Source organism: Phocoena sinus, chromosome 2 (assembly GCF_008692025.1).
Source record: "Phocoena sinus isolate mPhoSin1 chromosome 2, mPhoSin1.pri, whole genome shotgun sequence".
Classification (NCBI taxonomy): Eukaryota; Metazoa; Chordata; class Mammalia; order Artiodactyla; family Phocoenidae; genus Phocoena; species Phocoena sinus.
This window is the reverse complement of record NC_045764.1, coordinates 116,132,112-116,150,741: the sequence shown is the minus strand read 5'-3', so window position 1 is coordinate 116,150,741 and position 18,630 is coordinate 116,132,112. Positions and strand designations below refer to the sequence as shown.

Genomic DNA, 18,630 nt, shown 5'->3' with positions numbered 1-18,630 from the left:
AGGATGCAATAAGTTAACTGATTACAGTGAAATAAATGATAATGTGCATGAAATTTGGGTATTGGACTGAGTTAAAATTCTGGTTTTGCCAAGCACATAACTTTGGGGAAATTACTTTACCCTTCCATACCTCAGATTCTGGTTTGCAAAATGGACACATAATAGTACTTACTTGAGTTGTTGTAAGGATTAACTGAATTAAGAATTAATGAATGCAAAGTGCCTGGCCTAGTGTTTGGCATGTCAATAAGTGTTAGCTATTATTTTTGTAATCATCATCATATAAAAATGGAAATAATATAAGGAGAATTATTTTTAACTTCCATTTTATCAGCTATGTATTATACACTAGAGTATATTTTGTAATGCCTGGCTATCTCATAAATATTAGTTATTTTAAGCTGTAACTAGTAAATAATAGCTATTTCAGAGGAAGAGTATATATCTGATGTTATAGTGAAATTCTGGGGAGAAAATGACACACAAGCAAGTACACAAAACAAACTCTTTTAACCAGTAAATCAGATCAACAGGCACAAATACTGATTGTAACTAGGACTTTTATTATTTCCAACAGAAATAATTCTTCAACTTTTAAAAGCAGGTGAATCTCATGAATCTCACCTACTTGATGATGATGCCTTCTTTAACTTGACAAACTTAAAATCCCTTTGAGGCAGAAGAAGAGTAGTTTTAGAGTAAAAACAAATGGGAAACATAAATAAGGTACTCATTCTTTAAGAAGAAATTCTTTGCTTACATATATGCTGAAATTAGGTAGAGCCAGTCATAAACTCCAAGTCCTGGACATTATCTTATTGGTGGCTGAATGCTAGATCAGAAACCATTCATTTTTGGTCAATTACTCTCTATTTCCCCGTGTTTGTGGGAATAAACTGGGAGAAAGTGCTATCATAATTACATACTGTGATGTATCTATGAAATTTCATTATATTTTGTTTTAAACTTTAACAAATATAGGTATCTGAAGATTATTTGTTGGTTCTTGACATTTCAAAACACTTAATTTGGGCCTCCCTGGTAGTGCAGTGGTTGAGAGTCCGCCTGCCGATGCAGGGGACACGGGTTCATGCCCCGGTCCGGGAAGATCCCAAATGCTGCGGAGCGGCTGGGCCCGTGAGCCATGGCCGCTGAGCCTGCGCGTCCCGTGCTCCGCAACGGGAGAGGCCACAACAGTGAGAGGACCGCGTACCGCAAAAAAACAAAACAAAACAAAATAAACACTTAATTTGCTTTAGATGTTCATCATGCTACTTTTCTAGAATAGGCTGGTATTAGTACCCCCCAAATCTGAATGAGGTACTATAAAATTTTATAAATGGACACTAAGGAATACCACTATCATTAACAGGCCATGCTTTTTTAACACTAACATATAACTTTACAGGCAATTCAAAGAAAGAAAATTATAAATAGTTATGGAAAACAGTATCAAAATAACAAAAGTTGTCTCCAGGGGCATATCAGAAGATAACTATTAGGCTCTATGCTATTCTCCAGTTTATGAGGTACAAAGATTCTCCAAAAGGTAAAAGGATAAGCCAAGGAGCATTGCCAGCTAGAAAAAGCCCCCAGTTCCCCATGACAACACCTTATCAATTGCTTCAGAATCTTAAGTCTTGACTCTGTGACCTGTTTTTGAGACCAAACTTACCATTATCTGCAACTTGTCCCATGTTTTAAACTCTGTATTTCTGGGTCTAGTGCAGCATCTCTCTTCTTTCAGTTTTTTATTTCTAACCTGTGAGTGCTTACTTTACCCCATCCCTGATAACTATATTGCTATTTGGTTACTAGATTTACAGCTCTCTTTCTCACTTCAGCTTACCTAACGTCAAATTTCATGAGCCCTGAACTCTTGGTAAATCACTGCCTTTTAACCTGTGACTGTAGTATATTCTCCAGACTGAGAGCAGAAATGGAACCTTCTCAATAAGAGGGCTCTTTACTGATCCCTCCTGTATCCTACTAATTATAACCCCCTGAAGTATTATCAAAATAAACTCATCAAGTTCTAACACACTTCTGGATTTTAATTTTAAATGTTTAATATTTTTGAAGAATTCATACTGTATGATTTGGCTCCATTTCTGGATGTTTCTATCCTTGCTCTGTAACAAAAGCTTTTAGATTCCTAACTGAAACTGTTCACCAGATATTTGGAACCTGCTCTACAACTATCCATACTCTTCCACTGAGAATTTAATTTTACTTTAGAGTAAACAAAGCTGATTTATAAAATTTTCCTTCTGGTCTGTTTTTTGGACGCTCTACTGGAAGACTATGAGAAGATTTCACAAAGGCATTTGTTCCAAAACAGGACAAGCAGAAATATGCAAAGTAATGAACTGTCAAAGAGTTTGAGCTTGGTGAAGTAAAGAGAACGTTGACAGACTATAAGAATAAGAGAACAGGAAGAATGAGCACAGAAGAGAAGAAACAGCTTTAGGAAAAACACAAAGACATTTGTTGTTCTGGAAGGACAAGATGCTATAGTTGAGGAGTGAAAACTTGTAAAATGAGTAACACTGTAAAGACAAATTCCAAGATGTGGTAGACCTGGGAATGTGTTGATTAAATAGATTGATGATGAAGGTACTTGGAGAGGAGGAAATCAAGGTATCAGGGTACAGGGAGTGCCATCTTTCAAGAAACTGAAGTCATTCAGAAAAATGGCAAGAAATGGAGAGGAGAAATGAAAGACAAATGCAAAAGACTTCACTGACTGCATAAACATGCTAAAGAAGACAGAGCCAGATGAGAAAGCTGACTGATGTTAGTTAACAGTCATTTCTTTCTACCTTTTTACTTTGAAATAATTCCAGTCTTATAAAAAAGTTGCAAAAATAGTACAAAGAATTACTATACACCCTTCATCCAGATTCCTCAATGTTAACATTTTACCACGCTTGCTTTATTATTTATTCTATGTCTGTCTACCTACACATATATAATTTTTTCTGAAACATCTGAGTAAGTTGCTGGCATGAAACACTTCGACTTTTCAAGTCAAATTTTAAGATACTGCTGTATCACACTTCATTTTACCAAATTTTCTTTATCTTATTCACAGCTCAACTTAAATTCAATTTCTGAGTTAGTACCTCCTCCAACTAAGAGAATACAATAGTATTTAGTTACTCTAACTCAGTCTTCAATTATTTTTCCTAAACTCCAGTCCCAGAAGAAGGACTTTTATCAAGTGATAATAGGATGATGCCACTAAAAGCTTTAGTTGAGAGTTGTATTACCCCATCACTTGAAAGAAAATTGCATTAGAAATATACCAATAAAATGCAACAAAAAGTGAAGTTATAGGTCTGTTTCATACACTATTCGAATAGAAAGATAAGATAAATGTTTTAAAGAACAATTCACTTCTGATTCAAATTCATCTCTAAGCAGATGAAAGTTTAAACTAAAACTATTCTATTGATTGTTCTCTATCTCTCTTATATGGTTTGAAATGGAAACTCTAAAACTTGCTTTAGTAATTTGCTTCAGTGTTGAATCAATGTCATTGTTAATTGTTCCATCATTATGACTAACAGAATTAATACTATTTAAATTCATTTCTCCATAGGAACTTATAGAATAAGTTATTAATCTCTTCTTCATAATTCAATGAAATCTAACTTTCTTTTCTCAAATAACAGTAAATTTTTTATGACAACTATCAATCCCTTTATTTATTTGCTCTTCTGCAGGCACACTGCATTATTTGGACATAAGAATTTTAACCACTTCAAACCAAACATATTCCCCAATTTTTGCTATCATTATTTAATGCTATCACTGCCATGTAAACCTATCCTGTGACCATTTGAAAATGATGTTATGGAAGATTATTACTCACTATTCCTCAAATGCCACCTACTGCTACTGTTAGAGACAGTTTATTCATCTGGGCAAAGTGGGTAAATTTAGTAAAGACTTTTTAGAATCCTAATACTTAATACATGTGCCTAGGCCAGCTGTATTATATGCTTTGAAGACCCTGTATCTCCCTAGTGACTTTCATACTGTTTCCAATGGATCATTTTCATGATCTAACAAATTCTCCCTTTACTCCTGGAGGTATTACTATTGTCAACTATCCCAATGTTAGCGTTGCTACTAAATTCTCAATTCCTTAGTCTAGAAAATTAACAGCATTATACTATTTCCTAACCTAGTAAAGAAAGCTTTAGGATCCCTTTTGAGTTCAATTCTCCAGACAATTATACATTAATGTCAGTTAAACTGACTGAATTGAATTAACTGAATATACTCAGTTAAATTGATGCTACCCAAGAAATCATAACTCATGGCCAAAAATAACTGTTACTTCACAACTACTATATAGAAGTGAGGAGGTGGCTAGAATCAAATAGGGATTCTTCGAGGCTGGGGAATTTTGTTCTGTCTGGCTTTGTAAATAGTTTGTGACAACTGGTATCTGTGTAAATGGATTTGATGGTCCCCTGTGGGGTCAATACTGTTTACAGAGCTGTTTCTTCAGAGTGGTTGAGCTAGAATTGTCTCTAGGGATCCTACAGGGGTTACTCAGAATAGCAACATCTCAGGTACCTGAGAGCTCAGTGGCAGAAAGAGAAAGAGGAATGGAGGTGCTATAGGCAGGTACATTTGAATAAATGGATCTCTCTCCTTCAGATGCAGGTGCTACTCAGGGGCACTTGTAATCTAAAATGAACCATAAAGGAAGCAATTTGTTAATGTGCTCTCTGACACTTGCTAACATAATTGGTCACCACTTCTTTACACTCTATCTTTTCTTTTTTTGGAAAGGTTATTACTTATATCGTAGCATCTGATTTTATAAATATAAAAAGAACAAAAACCTCATTATTTATTGCTTCTTTTGTATACTGTCTATCACTACATTATGTAAAAACATCAAAATGATATGACACTTTTTGCTATTAAATAAGTGTAAATCTGATTTCATGATGGAAGTACTATAGTAGTCCCACATTTTAAACAAATGTGGGACTACTATCCCACATTTTTTCAATGGTTAAGAATTTTTCTAAACAAACATTAGTTTCAACACAGCATCAGCTAGTGGCTCCTAACCAATTCCTTAACTGAGTTACACATAGATTATCTATCTGTATGTGTGTATAAATATTCTTTATTTCCTTTACTAAATATTTCCGACTATTTGCTTCCTTTATGTGTGTGGGGCGGTTAGTTTTCCACACAGATGCATATATGGGCTTTTCTCTCCCCAAACATAAAAGAAGGACATCAGAAACTTCTGCCATATCATAGTGGTTCCACTTAATATGAGTACAAGAGCAAAGTTTAGACCTTCCAAGTAGAATACTGGTGTATTTAGAGTTTCCAAGCAGAACCACAGTGCATGGGCTCTGAAGACTGACTGCAGAGTTTGAATTCTGGCTCTACCACACAGCTGTATGACCTTTACCAAATTACTAAACCTCTCATCAATTTCCCTATCAGTAAAAAGCACATAATAAAAGTACCTACCTCAAAAGGTCATTATGAGCATTAAATTATTTAAATTATATAATCTCTTGGAAAAGTGTCAGTACAGAATACCACTCAATAAATGTTAGCTATTATTATTTGCAAGAATCTACTTAGCTAAAAGTAAGATTTTCTTATTAAAATGTAATAAGAATAAATAAAATATAGTAAGAAAAAATTTTCTTATTAAAAGAACAGAAGACATGAACATGGAAAATAAATAAAATGCTACTTTGTTCAATGAAAAACATACAAAAAAGAGAAAATACTTAAGGTTAAAACTTGTAGTTAATACATAATGGTTTAATAAAGTTTGTATAAGATTATAAAACTAATAAGTTACAAAAGTAACAGAACTTCAAAATTCAGAAATCCTGACATTAGAGAAAGATCCTGAAAGAAAATTCAACCTCATAGAAAGAAAACTAAGAGTATATTTCTGTAAATTCAATCCCATGGCAGGAAAATAAGAAATTTAAATAACATGTTTCTGTAACATAATTTGAACACTACCATATTGGCACATGATATTAGATATGATCAGGATCATAGCTAGTAGATCACAGGTACTTATCCTACAGAGATTCTAATTTAGGAGTCACAAGAAATCAGGTGACTTTTGGATCCTTGGCTTAAAATATGCAAACTTGTTACCTGGATACTGTACACTCTCTCAGGGGGTTTTCAATTTATTTTTCGGCTTGACCAGCCATAAGAAGAAGAAGAAGAAAAGTACTATAACTTTCATTTTCATTGTTCTGTATTCTCATTGCTCACATTTCAAGCATCCAAAACTACATGTAGCCGTTGGCTGTTACGTTGAAAAGCAAAGATACAGAGTTTTATGTGATTCTGATAAGGTGTATTATATATATTGAGGGGAAGTCAAAAACATGTGATGGGGGAGAGCCTGGATATAGCTATAAGATTTTGAAATAAGGCTTGATAAAGGTTTGTTAACCTGGAAAATCATGAAACCTGTGAATGTCAATAATTTATTCATTTGGACATGAATTCAAAATAAACTATATCCTTTACATTCCCATATATGGTTGTATCCCTAAATAAACATGTCAAAAAGAACTGGTGAGATTATTTCATCTGTGATTAAGACAATTCAAAGGCTTAGTGTACCACGTTACAAATTATCCACTGACTAGTCATAGAAATCACTTTACTGGAATTTTGTTATTTGTTTTGTTATTAAAAAAACTAAAGTGGTAGTACTACACCAAATTTTTATAAGTTTTTGTTTCAAGTCTGAAATAGTCATGAACATATCAATATTCATTCAACACACTTCTGTGCAAGAACTGTTCTACTGTAATGTTTCAGCTTCTAAATTTTAACGTCTTTCATCAAATGAAGGCCATGAACACAGTATAATAGTGTAATTGCCTAAACCTTACACTGCCTAACTTATGAACATATTGCATAAATTAAAGCTTTGTAAAAATTATATCACCCTATTTAAACCATTGCAAATATCATTTAAGCTAAAATGATTGTGAAAACTATCCTAAAATTAGATTAACTAGCACAACGGTACTCTTTATTCTCTTTTTTCCCCAGTGATATGAACTATTTGGCTACTTACTATATATTTCTAACCTTTTCAATTTTCCTGTTATAAGAATAATTTGTATAAAGTAATTAAAAATATGAATCAACTAGGTAAGTCTTAAATTTCTACCACTGCAAGTAAAACGGGTTTCATAATTATATTTTTTGATTACTAAGTATAAACACATACTAATTATCTATGAATTCAACAATTCCATAAACCATTTATGGAAGGTAACTTTTCCAATAACAATTGTAAAGAGAGAAAAAAAACCTATTTCTTTATATGTGCCTTTCATTTTACTTAAGAACATTTTTAGATTTGGAAAACAAAACAGAAGAATCACCAGTCAGATACCAAGTGGAAATCACTGAAACACAATGTTAGTTCTAATGGATGGATGATTGTATTTGGTCTTTTGAAACTTTGAAGTATAGGTAAGTCTTGATCACACAAATTAATAAATCCTAAAGCTGGAGTTAACAATAACCATTACACCCAAATTCTGCGGCTTAGCCCAGCCAATTTTTCAAAAGGTCAGGTTGTGAACTGGAGAAGATCAGGGAGGTCCACCGCATAGCTTTGTTGCCAGGCATCTCTCGTCTGGATTGTTGCAGGCATTTATTAGTATTCGTCAGCAGACTCAACAGAGCAAACAAGAAATTCAAGCACGAATAATAAAATGAAATGCTGCTATATAACCCTTTGTCATTCAGCAAATATGGGACTTTTTAGCTACATTGTTCCTAAACCTGGGTTACTACTTTAATTTTTCTCCCCAGTGCTGACTGAATGAGTATGCATGTGTGTTAAATGCAGAGCTCCCCTAACAACTGCAGGACTGCCATTTAATCTGTTGGTAGATGGACCATTTCCTGTGGGAACCCTAGCTATGATTTCCAGATCCACCAAATAAATCTCAGATTAAGATTCCAAATGAAACCTGCCTTTGGCAGATAAAAAATGTCAAGATGGATATAAACAGTAAAATTATAAATTATCTAGGTGTTGCATGACAAACCAATGTTCAATTTTTTTTGTTGACATGTGCCTAGATATCAAAACTATATGAGACATTCATCAAATGTCACACTTTCATAATATTGGAGGCATCATTAAAACTGTTTGACTAAGGACCTCAAAGTGTTTAAGCAGTAGCTCAAAAGTATATTTGTGCAAAGTAGAATAAATTTACATATCAGCAGCAGCTCATAAGGGATGGGTAAATATTCTGTTTATCTCTCATTGTAATTCAGGTTACTTTAAATACAAGGTTTTAGGAAATCATTATACTCTATATGGCATCATTACATAACTTTCTATGCAAATGATGTATGTTTTATTCAAATTCACCATTTGTTTTGGGGGGAGGGAACAAAAGGAAAAGGAAGGGACTCTCATTTTATTAATCAGCTGTGACTACTATACTAGCGTGCCTTGTTAGTTGCACCATAGCATCATCAGCTCCTTCTTAGTAGCATTTTTTAACTTTTAAAAACAGCATTGAAAACCTGAGACAAAAAAAAACCTAAGTAAAAAAAGAGAAAAAATTATAATGGTTTTGTTTCAAGTGACTCTGGGGAGAGGCAGAGATTTTTAAAAAAGAAAAAGGTAATGAAAGACCAATACAGACCCTATTAGAGACCAATGGCCTATTAAAAATGCAGAGGAAGCCTCTGATGTTAGTCTCTACTGCATTCTCAGGAGATCAAGGACTTCCTTTTTAATGAAAATTTTTGTTTTGTCTTTGCTCTTCTTACCTGGACTAATGCAGCACTATCCTGGTGTTAAAATATACGGGTTGATTATAAAATATAGGCAATGAAGGTTTCTGAAAGGAAAAAATCAGATTTGCTGAACTGAAATCATTATTTTTTTTAACTTTGAACTCTTAAAAGCAATTGAATAAAAGGTTTCAGTGACTCCAAATTCTGCAACATTTGGTTTCTTGATGAAGATTCAGAAATCATCTAATTTACTTAAAATGGGAATTTTTTCAAATTGTAAATTCTCTACACTTATTTTAATCTGTGGAAAGGATACAGAATATTATACATTCCATATTCCAAATGTTAGAATTTATATACAACCCTGAATCCTTCAGGACGATGTATTTGTCCTGCTTTTCCTATCATGTTTCCTCCAATGTGTGTTGCTGGTTCAAGGAAACTAAGGCTAAATAAACCCTTCCCATCCTAATCTGTTAGGGATCAACATTAACCTGAAAATTCTGAACAGAAGGGGTAAAACTTTTAAAAACAGGATATTAATTAAGGAAGGAAATAAGGTATTTTGTGTTTAACTTTGATTATATTTCTATATTAAAAATGCTCAAAATCAAAGAATGTTACTATGTTTTACAGTACATCAAATTACCTTAAGTACAGCCAGTGAAACTATTAAAAAGGACATGATTTTTAATTTAAAAAATATTTAATTAGCAAAAACTAACATATTCAGTAACTATACAAGTATAATTTTATCATTGTGAACTGATCACTTTTAACTTTTCATCCACTAGCATCCTGATTTTAAAGTACCAAGAAGTTTCAATATGTGAAGACAAAAATCACTCAAAAAATAAAGTCCAAATAGAATTTTCTAAAATAATTACTTTTACCTTATCAGCACAATTATTCCATTTGACAAAAATTATCACTTTTACCCAAAAGCTATAGATTAGAATATTTTTAATTCAATCATTCATTCAGACTATGAAATAATCTATGTAACCAATTTCAAAATTTTATAGCCTGATTTGTTCTAAATTTGTTTTTCATTCCCCAAGAGAAAACAGAAAAGGCAAAACACAAAGAAAATTTGTATCCGAAACTTCCTCCCAAAAGATAATAATGTCTTACACGATAGGTTGTTTTGATTAAAACACACTTACATACATGTACTAAACCCCAAATTTTTAACTACCAGATTTATTTATAACCAAAAATAGTGAGTAAATGTAGTCACATTATTCCTATTCTACAAACAGCCAGTCAGTCTGAATCAACTGTGTAAATGGTCATAAATTCAGTCTATACACCACTGTAAATTGATTCAGATCTACAAAATCAACAAAATGCAAACGCACACTCAGGCAGGACTTTACAGTAATCACGCTAAAGGTGACAAATGCAGCCACTATGGAGACCATAATAATCATCTTAAATATGATACACTGAAATTCAAATTTCTAGAAAATTTAAGATTCAATAATATTATTTTGAGATTTGCGTTGTAACTATGTGTTCCAGGAAGTGCTCTGGCATGAAAGGGCCATAACCAGAAATGGATGAGGACTTTTATCAAAGAGCTCAGAAACTTAAGAATGGAGAACTTAAAGCAAAAAACTTTTGAAAAATTCAAGCAACTTTTCTATTTCAAAAAAATATATTTATATTTTCATGGCCACAAACAAATTTAAAAGAGCTTATTAAAAGTAGAATTGAGTTTCCTTAAACCAAAGAAGTAGTCACAAGTTGTATAAAGAGAGGATCATAGCACAGAAATGGGAGAAGTAGTCCTATTAAAAAAAGAAATTTACCATTTTTCATGCTTATTCTTCTTAGTAATTGTCATTTTTATAAAATGAAGGACCAAAGGTGTAGTAAGAATTCCATGTAAGAGTGTAGCCTGAACTGACCTACCTAAAATACTCTAAATTTAGTAAAAACAAACAAAAAAAGAAATAAAGAAAGACTCCTATTACCTCCCAAACTTTTCCCTTATTAAGAATATATGGGCAGGTTCATCGACTGTAGCAAAGGTACCACTCCAGTGAAGGATGCTGACAGTGGGGGAAGCTGTGCTTGTGTGGGGTCAGGAAGTAGGGGTATAATGGGAACTCTGTACTTCATGTTCAATTTTGCCGTGAGCCTAAAACTGCTCTACAAAATAAAGTATTTTTTAAAAACTGTCAAAAAATAAAAGTAAAAAATATTTATGGCATAAGTTCATAAATGTGAATTACTCATATCAGAAATGATGAGTCTCAAAACACAGTTTTTAAAAAACTTCATAACCAGCTAGAAAACTAAGTTGCCCTTATAAAAATTTTTTGGTTTTCCATTACATTTTCTTAATGAGGCCAAGAGTCAGGACAGAATCATTCACATCAAGCTTAAAAAAACAGACAACCAGAATCTCATTTATTTTGTAAACTTATTTTAAAAAAGAGAAATTAATTTTTTCTAAAACAGTATCACCTCCATCATGCTTTTAAGGATAGCCTTAGCATTTCCTCTGGAAATGAATCAATCCTTGTTGGCTCACTTCCAGTAGTCCTAAAACTACTCTCTCAAATATTCTGGATGGTCATGTGTAAGAAACTACCAGTACTCTATTAAGTTAGGTCCTATGGAGATAAATAGTAAATTTAAGCAGACCTCGATATGCTCTTTTTTTAACCCTTCTATGGCAAAATGAAAATTAAAGATGTATTCTTAAATTCACACTTGCCAAAAGGAAAAGGCACATTGTGTGATATCACTAGTCTGAAGATTTTTATTGCAATTGGGATTTCAATACAGACAAAATTAGATTTTACACTAAATGAATATTAATTGATTTTACATTCTATTCTACAAAACATAAATATAGTAAATACAAACTATACTACTTAAAAGAAATCAAGTTTCTGATATTGAGAACATTATATCTGAAGAGAATAAGCTTCCTATAAAACTAATAATAACCGTTTCAAATACTAGTAATTATGTTTCTTAATAATTTTGAAACTTTTTCGTAGACCTACCTTTCACAGCTGGATGGAAGAACAACGACAACAACCACCACTTATCTAGGCCGTGTAAAATACTTCAACAACCTATTTTTTTATAAACATCTATAAAAACCATTATCACCACCACACTATTGAAAATAATTACTCTGGTATGTGAAACCCATATTAAATAAACTCGTTTCCTGTTTCAGGTATTGTAGTAGGGCTTTTACATACACAATCTCTAATCTTCAAAATGTTCCTAAAGGAAGCATCTCCCTATTCCACACACAAGAAAACCACGGCTTAAAAATAATTACAAAACTTCCACCCAGGTCCAGGTAGTTAGTAAATAGAAGATTGAAAACTTAAAACCCAGGTCTGTCTAGTTCCAAAACTATAATCTTTCTACTATAACATTTCACTGAAATTATTAAATGCATTAGTTCTCCAGTGCAATTTTCCTTTAAATTTAAACAAATAAAAATAAAATTAACAAACAAAAACAAATTGTGTTACTCATTCAGGGAAAATATACCATTACTTACTAGAAAGCCAATTATTAAATATAATTCAAATCTTATATAATTCAATACAGAATGACTAATTATGTAGATATTTTCAAAATCTTGAATTTCAAGGAGGGTCTAATCATAATGTCTAGGGAATCATTTTTTTTCTACCAGCTATCTTGCTGATAGAAATGGATGTCCATTCTATGCAAGTTGCCATTTCCTTTCTGTCTGCTTTAAAATAAAATAGCTTATGAAGATGATATGAGATTCCATTATTTTTGTCATAATGACCAAAGACATTTAAAAGCATGCTACTTGTTTTCCCATGGTGTTTCTATATATGTCTACTCTTACAAAATGCTTGCAAATCATGCAATAGTTTTAGATGTAATTCAAATATAGAACAAAAAAAAATATAGAACAATATATGGGTAAAAAGAACACAAACTTTTTGAAAAGAGAGAAAGATAAATGAACCAATAATAAAAGAGGTTGATGGTGGCACACAGGTTCCAAATGCCAAGCAAAAATAAATAGTATTCTGACTCAAGAAGAAACTAACAAATCACTTGTAAGTTACCTTTTGCTACGTTTTAGTTCTAGTTATTTATTTTGTTTGATAGAAAAAAAATAAAAATCATGGAAACAAAATCATATCATCTTTAGAAATAAAGAAGACAGTTGCTTTTTACTTAAATCAGCAAGATAAGATTTTAAAAAATATTTGCTAGCCTCCAATAAACTGCAACATGTAAGAAATCTATTGACATAAGCAGTTCTAGAAGGTTTTTCATCTCTCAAGTTTCAAATGAGTATGATGATTTAGAATCATGCTCACTTTTTAAGCTTAAAATAGTTTAAAAACATATGATTCATATCTAAATTGAGATAATACATAAGTGAAAATAACTACTGTGTATAAAACACATTAAATATAATTTCCTAAAATAATAAACCTAACAATAATATTAAAGAAACTCATAAAATTGAAAGGTTTTTGTCTAAAGCTTCTTCAAGCTGTATGATTCCTACCATTTCTTACCCTCAATTGGTAAGAAGTATTTAAAACATAGCAAACAATGTTTAATTTGGGTAGGCACAGTAACCTTCTTTAACCTTTCTTAGGGAACACTGACCCCTAAAGGTTCTAGATTTAAATAAGTTTCACAATATTCTAAATTTAACTGGCATCCAGACCTCATTTTTACCTATATTATTGTAGGTATGTATACTTATGGCAGACATGTTTATTCATAAATAATACTTAAACTATTTCCAATGGACTGTTGTGTACTATAAAACAATTAAACCATGTTTCTGCTAATTTAATAAAAATCACCCAAATTTAAGAGCTATCCAGAAATTTATCATACTATTCCAAATAATTATTCATAAGAGATTTCTGACCCCCATGAGTTTTTTCTTACATAGTTAAGTAAATAAGTAAATGCTAAAAAAAGCTAAACAATCATATAATAACTGACTCTTTCTGAGGGTTAACTTTGCATATGTCCTTTGTGCCACTTCATTTTTTTTCTTAAAAAGCAGGGGAAAAAAAAGAATGCTGAAAAACAGAAAGCTTTCATGAAAGGACAAAACATCATTTACTTCTTAAGAAGCCAGAAGATGTTACCAATGCTTGCTTGACAACACATGTTCATTCACTCACCTATTGCTTCCATCAACCTAAAATTTCATTCATTCAGGATTTTTTTTAACTACCTAAAGAAACCTAGACAGTTTGTAGATGTCTTCACTCATCCTACCTACCAACCTCAGCTTTACATTTTCTAACTGAGAATAATGACAAAAACTGAGAAAAATGTAATCGTTTTACCTGTTAACATTATTTACCTCATACTCTTTGACATCAAATATTTCAGCAATGTTTCTAAAATAAAGCTAGGAAAAGAATAACCACTTCAGCACTCCTTATAATGAAACTTCTAAGATGATGCAAAGTGTAATAAAAGTTTTTAATTAGCTCCATTTCCTTAAAAAAATAAGATAACTTTAAATAAAAATAACTATTTACAAGAACAGCCTATGAATATTTGTAAGATAGAGCTTTGAAGTAATCTGTGCTTTATGAAAAATCCCATATCAAAGAAATAACCATGTGAGATTTTACTGTTTAAACATATCAGTTATCACAAAACTAAAAGATACTACATTTACCTGTTTAACTTTATTCGTTAATAATGTTTCATTAATAGGCCCTTTATATAAAGGAATGTCTTATTCCTATTTCCAATGTTCAAAAAAATGTCTGTAAAAATGCAAATTTTCTTAATGATGTTTCAGTCATGTCTGTGCCTCCTGCAAACTATTTATGCGTCTGTCTTTAGCCCGAAAACCTTCCTTTCCAAAAGTGTCCTAGAGCTTCAGCAGCTCCGTTCCTTAACATCTTTCCTGGTTATTTTACATTTATGAGAAGTATTTCCTCTATAGCACCTATTCTTTAGATATATTAAAAATAATTCCTTTGGCTCCTTAAAGATCCTTTTGTCTATAATGTGAACGACATGGCTTTCATAGCAATGTGGCCTCTGAATAGGGAACATAAGCTACAGGGGCATCATTATTTACTTCCTCTTTTCTTATTTTGTACATATATTGAGTAAGAACTGCTCTGAGTTCTTCAAAAGAAGAGTGTTTGCTTGCTTATTTGCATAAATGAGTAAAAACAACTACAACAAATCAGTTTTCGGCTTCACACCAATACATCCTTATCACAAACTTGAATATAAAGAGAGTAGACTAAAATTAAGTGCCACAAAATCCATTCACTAAAGCTATTAACTTTGCATTAAAAACCTTTAACTATATTACTCAGGTATTACTTGCTATTCCTTTATACACAATGCAATCAGTTACCTGGATTCTAAACTCATAACAAGTAGCCTAGAATCACAAATAAGAGGAGAAATGCTGCTAATGGTAGGCATAAACGACAAGAAAATTTATAACAGCGTAGAAATCAAAAACAAATGCAGAAACCAAAAAAGGTATACTCAGTATAGCATCTTTCTATTCCTCAAAAGAATGTGTAGGTATTAACTGATTTAGTTTAATGATGATACAACAGTTCCCCAAAATGGCCTTTAATCTTCTGAAAAAGGTAACAGTGTGGTTGATAAATGGCAAAGAAAGAGCCTTGTTGAAGGAGGGGGAATCAAAAGAGAGAGATGTGTGCAATGTTTTGGTAATAATTCTATTTTTTTTAATTTAGAGGAAATAAAAATGATGAACATAAAGGCCAAAGTCTTCAATTATATGTAATACTATATTCAGAATGATTTGTTTTCCAAGTATTTCAGATTTGCAACTGTATCCAGATTTAGTGTAAAAGACTTCAAGTAAAAACCTAACATTTTTTAAACCTCTGTCTTTATGGCCCTCTCTCTACCTTGCTCTATACGTAGACAGATGTGCTCTACTTACTTACCTACCTACCCATATATCCATCCATCGCTCCTTCCACCCAACCACCATTTCTCCCTTTTTCAGGCCATCTCTCAGTCTGCCTGTCTTTCAAACTGTATTTCTGTCTGACTGTTCTCTCCCTCCGCCTGTGCATATCTGTGTGCATCCTTTTCTCTGTTTCTCTCCTTGTCTCTGACTCTGTTTTCATGTCTCTGTCCCTGTTTCGAAGTACCTTTTTCTGCCTCTCTCTGCACATCTCTGCAAGTCTCTGTGGCCCTGACTCTCCAGGGAGAGTCCCCCTCTGACTCCGTTTCTTTGTGGGTGTCTCCGGGTGTGTCTTTTGGTGTGCATGTGTCTCTACATGTGTCTCTGTGCCTGTATGTGTCTTGGTCTGTTTCTCTGTGTATGTGTCTCCCTCTCCATATATGTTTGTCTCTCTCTGTATATGTGTGTATCTTCCATGTCTCTTTAACTTTGTGTCTCTTGTCTCTGTGTGTCTCTTTCTGAGTGTATCTGCATGTACACCTGTGCCCCTCTCTCTCAGTGTGTCTCTTCCCCCTCTCCCTCTCCCTCCCTCTCTCTCTCTCTCTCTCACTCACTGTATGTCTCTGTCTCCTTCTCACCATGTTTCTCTCACTCTGATAACTCTCCTTCTCTGTGAGTCTCAATATGTGTGTCTCTTTCTGTGTGTATCTATGCATGTGTGTCTTTCTCTGTGTGTGTGCCTCTGTATATGTGTCTTTCTCATTGAGTTTCGTATTTCCCTCCTATGTCTGTGTCTCCTTTCTGTTTGTGTTTCTTCCTCTGAGTATACCTCTCTGTATTCATTTCTCTACCATTCATTCTCTCAATCTCCTCTATCATTTTGTGTGTGTTTCTCTCTCCCTGTGTGTCTGCTTTCCTTTTTTCTCTCAATATCTCTTGCTCTGTGCGTGTCCCTTTCTCTGTGTGTGCATGTCTCTTTCTCCATGTGTCTTTGTGTCCCTTTTGCAGAATGTGGGTCTCTTTGTGTGTGCCTCCTTCCTTGCATGTGTGTGTGCATGCGTATGCACTTGTGCTTGTCTGCCTCTGTCTAATATATTGGTTAGAACAAACACACTTCATTCAGTGCCTTAAACAAGCACAACACCTGGGGTTTGGTAATAATACCTTAAAAGTCCTTACCTTTTGACCAGTCGTCCATTTGTACTCCCGTTCCTGTTTGCTCTGGCAATGTCTCTGGTTTCTGCGCCAAGATTTGAAGCTAAAATAAAGCCAACTCTATATAAATAAACTTAAAACAATATATCAGAACACACCTAAACCTTACCTTTGTTTAACAGAGAATTTACAGGATAAATGGTTTTCTAAAACATTTATAATAGGACAATTAACTGTGTATTTCAACACGTGAAATGAAATCTTTTTTCTCAGAAAAAAGTTCTTTCATTCACACCTATATTTTAGTAAATACAGTTCAGGTTAAGCTTCTAGACATTCTTGCTGCTTTGGTTAGGGAACCATTTAATTTATTTAACTTAAGCCTTTCCAACTACAATTTCAACAATTAAAAAAAATAAAAAATTTACTCTATTTGTCAAATTTCAGATTTATTGATTTGAATGCATATTTTCATATAAAACATTTCATACTTGTAAAAGTAATTTTAAATTCTAGTCTAATTTTTTAAAAGATTATCATTAACTTGTGGAGTTACTGATTTTTCCCTCTTGCATTTGTTTTCATAATAAATATCATAAAAACTATCCAAGTTTTTTTTTTGCATGCTTTTAAGGAGAATAAAATTAGATTTACCTCACAGCTAGAACTCTGTGTTCTTTAAAAAGTCCTCAAATAAAGCTGTAGTAAGCTTCTCCTTTCCAATTTTCTCTAAATATGTTGATCTGGAGTTGGCAATCTTTTTCTAAGTTCCTCATTTACTTTTGGATTAGTTGAAAATATAGGAAGTTATTAATATCAAAGAAATATGTTCCAGTCAACGAAGCCACTTCCCTCCATATTGCCCAAAAAGGTTAATAATAATTGCGGTCTTTTAATAAGAGATTCATATAGCAAGACATGTAGAAAATACAGCCTTTAATAACCTCTGGAGTATTTTAAAACATGTCTTACAGGTCTTAATGTGCTTAGTAATATACTATTTAAAACCATAATTTTATCCCTCTTCAATATACAGTCACTCTTCCTCATCATTTACCCAGCTAATGAATGCCAGCAATTAGTAAAATGTAATCCCATTGCACAATCATTTTAATGCTTTTAGCACTCAGAAAAGTAAACACCAAATTAATACTGCTCAAGCCATATCAGATCCTAGTTGGAAGCAAGCAATTATAGTTCATCTCCTCAGGTGTAATTAAATGATTGGAATGATTTAGTTCCATAAATGCAAGTTAATTCATAAGCAAGCAACAAATATACTGGGAGTAATTACAAGAAACATTGACAGTCTAAGCAGGGCTAATTCTTTTATGAAACTGATATAGTAAAATGCTGCCCTCTCCTGGGCATATAAGTGAATATTTCAGAGCCAAAAACAAAACATGTCCCCCTAACCCAAAACCTAACTTTTAAAAAGACACTAAAAAACAAACAAAAAAAACAATAAATCAATTTATCAATTTGATTTCATTCCTTATACAAAAAATTTTAATTTGTGATTTACTATAATAATTTCTACACACCCTAGTAATTAATGCTTTTTCCATTCAAGTTCTGAATATGAGTCCCAAAACATACCTGGCAATTATTATAAATCTAATGAAACTAAATCATTCATATATAGCACTGACTGCAAGTGAAACTTCTAGTACCCTCTTATACTGCAAGACCAATACCTATATTCTTTCACTGGTAAACCCTAACTGGCATGTTAGAGATAATAACTAAGCTAT

The 18,630-nt window shown here is 32.7% G+C and overlaps 1 protein-coding gene across 7 annotated transcripts in view; it reads right to left on the bottom strand.

Annotated features, from left to right (window-relative positions):
* MIPOL1 (mirror-image polydactyly 1) overlaps positions 1–18,630 on the bottom strand; it is a 323,322-nt gene that overhangs the window by 231,377 nt on the left and 73,315 nt on the right. For 6 of the 7 annotated variants that reach the window (XM_032623178.1, XM_032623177.1, XM_032623176.1 and 3 more), the window contains one exon: positions 16,901–16,979. In XM_032623178.1, the coding sequence (XP_032479069.1) occupies positions 16,901–16,919 (19 nt within the window). In that variant the 5' untranslated portion in view covers positions 16,920–16,979. Of the gene's footprint in view, positions 1–16,900; positions 16,980–17,530; positions 17,550–18,630 lie in introns of those variants that run through there. The other variant, XM_032623180.1, reaches the window with a different exon arrangement.